At 34.9% G+C, this 4197-nt stretch overlaps 1 protein-coding gene across 1 annotated transcript; it reads right to left on the reverse strand.

The window, feature by feature from the left end:
* Window positions 1-263: 263 nt before the first annotated feature.
* On the reverse strand, window positions 264-1449 carry LOC128033897 (uncharacterized). Its single transcript, XM_052622391.1, has 5 exons — window positions 1092-1449; window positions 865-968; window positions 619-798; window positions 430-536; window positions 264-345 (listed from the first exon to the last, which is right to left on the reverse strand). The coding sequence occupies exons 1-5, from the start codon at window positions 1447-1449 to the stop codon at window positions 264-266; spliced, it is 831 nt and encodes a 276-aa protein (XP_052478351.1).
* Between the last annotated feature and the right edge of the window lie 2748 nt (window positions 1450-4197).

Consider the following 4197-nt stretch of genomic DNA (forward strand, 5'->3'; position numbering starts at 1 on the left):
CTTTCTCTTCACAAGCAAAATTTCAACTGGCTCTTCCTTATAAGTTAGATTAGTTCGAACCTTGATCTCTTCTATAGGCACAATATGCGACAGATCTGAATGATACTTTCAGAAAATCAGCACAGTGAAAAATCATGAATTCATTCAAGTTCTGACGACAACTTGAGACGATAAGCTACTGAACCAATATTTTCAAGAACTTTATAAGGTCTAACATATCTTGGACTAAATTTACCTTTCCTTACAAATCTCAAAAATTTCATTCACAGTGAAACCTTCAAGAAGACCTTATCGCTAACTTGAAACTCAATATCTTGATGTTTCAAATCTGAATAAGATTTCTGCCTATCAAACGCTACTTTCAAACGATCACAAATCATCTTTACCTTCTCTTAAGTCTCACAAACTAAATTTGGTCCAACAACTCACTTTTCATCCAATTCTGTCCAACACAAAAGAGTTCTACACTTCCTTTCATACAATGCCTCAAACAGTGCCATACAAATACTCGCTTGAAAACCATTGTTGTAAGCACTCTGCCAACAAAAAATATCGCTCCCAACTACCACTGAACTCAATCACATAGCTTCGTAACATATCCTCTAAAACTTGAATTACCCTCTTCGACTGTCCATCAATTTGAGGATGATAATCTTTACAAAACCAAAGCGTCAACCTCAAGGCCTCTTGCAAACTCTTACAAGACCTCGAAGTAAAATGCAGATCTCTAAAAAATATAATAGAAACTGGAACTCCATAAAGATGAACAATTTCAGTGATATATAACTCTGCCAACTTCTGCAGAGAATAATTGGTATGCATAGCCAAGAAATGTGCACTATTAAAAAATCAATCAACTTTAACCCACACTAAATCCTTCTTCGCTGGAGTCAAAGCCAAACATAAAACAAAGTCCATAGTGATCCTTTCCCACTTCCATTCAGGAATCACAATCGATTGCAACAAACCTAAAGGAAAATAGTGTTCATCTTTCACCTTTTCACAAACCAAACATCAATTCAAAAAATTCGTAACATCACACTTCAAACCAGGCCACCAATAAATCTCTCGAAGATCATGATACATTTTACCTCTAATGGGATGCATAGCGTAAAGGCTACTATGCGCCTTGGTAAGAATCGCGTGCCTAAAAACCCCATCATGCGGGACACACAACCTACCTAAAAAATTCAAGATACCATCACTGTCAATATCAAAGTCTCCTTTAACACCTTGCTCAACCTGTGAAATCCTCTTTAACAAGTCTTCATCTAGTGATTGTTTCTCCTTAATCTGTTGTAACAAAGTTAGCCTCACTTGATGTTCAGCTAACAAACCATCATCACTAGCTAAACTAAAGCGTGTAAACATAGCTTTCAACTCTGCCATAGACTTCCTACTCAAAGCCTTAGCAACAACATCTGCCTTGCCAGGATGATATTCTATCATGCAATCATAATCCTTCAAAATTTCAACCCAACGCCCTTGCCTTAAATTCAACTCTTTTTAGGTAAGGAGATAATTAAAGCTCTTATGATCTATATAAATGACACACTTCTCTTCATACAAATAATGGCGCCAAATCTTAAGCGTAAATACCACAATAGCTAACTCTAAATCATGAGTAGGATAATTGCGCTCATGCATCTTGAACTGTCTCAAAGCATAAGCCACAAATTTTCCCTCTTGCACTAACACACAACTAAGACCGGTATACGGAACATTACTACAAACCACAAAATATTTTCCAGGCTCTAGTTGAATCAACATAGGTTTCTCAGTCAAAGCTACCTTAAGTTGTTCAAAACATTACCGCTGGAGGCTTGAATCAAGTGTTAAAGGATTTGTGTGTTGTAGAAACTCAGTGGACAGTGTCTAGCCAATGATGCCATATGGTTGAGAGGACTTTACTCATGCTCATTAGTAAGGTCTGGTATCACTTCCTCAAGAGTAGGTTAATGCCATCGACCCACAATTTCATAGTGTCTAAGGAACAAATGCTACTGTTGCATTCGATCATCATGGGGAGGAAAATCAACATCGACAAGGTTATTTTCCATGAGGTGCATTAGTGTGAGAAGAAGAATGCAGGCAGTCTAAATCTCTCGTCCCTAATCATTACTCTCTACAGAATGGCTAAAGTCCTACTAAATGCCAATGAGGATGTTACCCCAAACAATTGAGGAATGCTCCAATCTATATTTGTGAAAATTCAAGGAGCAGAAATACCAAAACAACATTACCAAAATAAGGCATCTACATCTTCAATGGGGATTCCTTTGGATGATGTTTAAACTTTGATTGATGTTTGTGGATTAATATGGTTCACTTTGATGTTTTATCAATGGTTGTATTTGTTTAAATGCTTATTACGGTATTAAGGAATGCTCGTTAAGCGTTAAGGTAGCTTAATACAAACAGGCTTAGGCTACCTAGATCAAATTTGGGTAATATAAGAGAGTGTTGAGTAAAGCACTTGTGTAAAATCTATACATAGAGTCTTACCTTATACGATTTAAACGGTTATGATTAGTGTTGTTACTCTCAAGCCTATAGACGTATAGTGCCTTATGGGTGAATAACCTTAGGTGTTGCTTTTGACAGAGGTAAACCACATTAGTACCCAATCGAACAGTAAGTTTGCCATAGTTTTGCCACGGCATTGTTCACAGGTTAGAACTGATCCCTTAGTAACCCCAGCCTTCCAATCTTGCAAAAGTTTTTGCACTATTTTTTATAATCCATTACTCTTATTTCTAATGTGTTAATCCAATTTTAATTTCATTTTAAATATTGTTTAATAAAATTATCTTTTCTATTGAATTGTTGTAGCTTAGACAAAGAACACATATCCAATCCTCGTGGGAATAATACTCACTCATCATATTATTACTTGATTCAAAGTGTATACTTGCACAATTTGCACATCATATTCACACATGACAATCCGTTAAGAAAACCCTACACAACAATCAATTAATCATACCTCCACTCGCTAATCCCGCATAAGAGAATTAGTTCCTCTAATAAACTTGATATCAAAGATGAACACTGATAGCAAATCAAGAGACAAAGGTTTAAGAGAATCCTTAATTGTATTTAATTGAAGCACAAAATCTACATAGAGTTCATCGAGTTCCACAAATCAGATCTCTTGAAAAATGTATAACTAAAAATAACGTAAAGCCTAAGAAAAAAGGAAATACTAAAACTGAAGCTATAAAGAAAATTATACAATATGAAAAGTTGTCCATCATAAGTGTTAAATGAGCCTATTTATAGAGTTAGGCTTGTCGTCATCCTCAACCCTAGGTCAACTGACACTCTTGTGTTCAATCTTTGATTGAGTAGACAAAAACGCATCTGGCTCATAAGTATTTCTTATATAGGACCAGTGTTGCGACACCCTAGTGCCAGTGTCGCCACATCGAAGGCAGTTTTGGAATTCTTGCTCCCTGCTCCCTATGTTGAAACATCAAACTCCCAATGTTGCAACATAGTGACTAGTATTGAGTTGGTACGCCCTCTAATAATATCCGCACTCTCACAAAGTACGACTTGCAACCCTTTGAAAGTGCTTATATAAATAGGTTAATTGAACACTTAATTAAAACATGTGCTTTGAAAGTGATTTTTTTGAATATGAACAAAACTAAGAAAACTTAATTAAAACATAATAAAAGTGCTTGTATTCAAGCTCCTCAAATACGAAAGCTAGCTTAATCTGCTACACTGAATTACGGTAGATCAATTTCTGAATCGAAACTAACTCGGGTTTGTTTCCTGAAAACGCAATGGTCGTAGAAACCTAACTTACTAACTCTAGTGTCTTTATTTAAAAGACAGTGATGGGTTAATAAATAAATTAGGGGGTTTTATTTATTTAAAAGATATTTTTAGTTAGTTACTTTTTAGTTTTAAAACATTATTTCTATTTAATTTGATTCCTTTTTTTTTTTTTGCAAAATACACTTTGGTTGCACTCAATAAATGATTTTTCAAGTTTTTTTCTCTTATTCTTTCTTTAATGAATGTTTTGAGCAATAAGAACATTGTTCTAATTAAGTTTGGGAGGAATTGTGCCTCAATTTTTTTTCAATTTTCCAATTATTTGCCTCAGTTTTTGTGGAAGATAAATTCGTATAAGGAGGCAGGTAAGGAGAAAATATACTTAATATCAATTAAATTGGTATGGTA

This window comes from Gossypium raimondii, chromosome 10, assembly GCF_025698545.1.
Source record: "Gossypium raimondii isolate GPD5lz chromosome 10, ASM2569854v1, whole genome shotgun sequence".
Taxonomy (NCBI): domain Eukaryota; kingdom Viridiplantae; phylum Streptophyta; class Magnoliopsida; order Malvales; family Malvaceae; genus Gossypium; species Gossypium raimondii.

Excerpts from the sequence above, each read along its gene's own strand:
- LOC128033897 (XM_052622391.1), bottom strand. The coding sequence starts at position 1,449 with ATGATAGAATATCATCCTGGCAAGGCAGATGTTGTTGCTAAGGCTTTG. Across the intron at positions 537-618 it reads TTGATGGACAGTCGAAGAGG|AGTGCTTACAACAATGGTTT; the intron begins GTAATTCAAGTT and ends TTTTGTTGGCAG. Across the intron at positions 346-429 it reads TGGACAGAATTGGATGAAAA|GCAGAAATCTTATTCAGATT; the intron begins GTGAGTTGTTGG and ends AGCGTTTGATAG.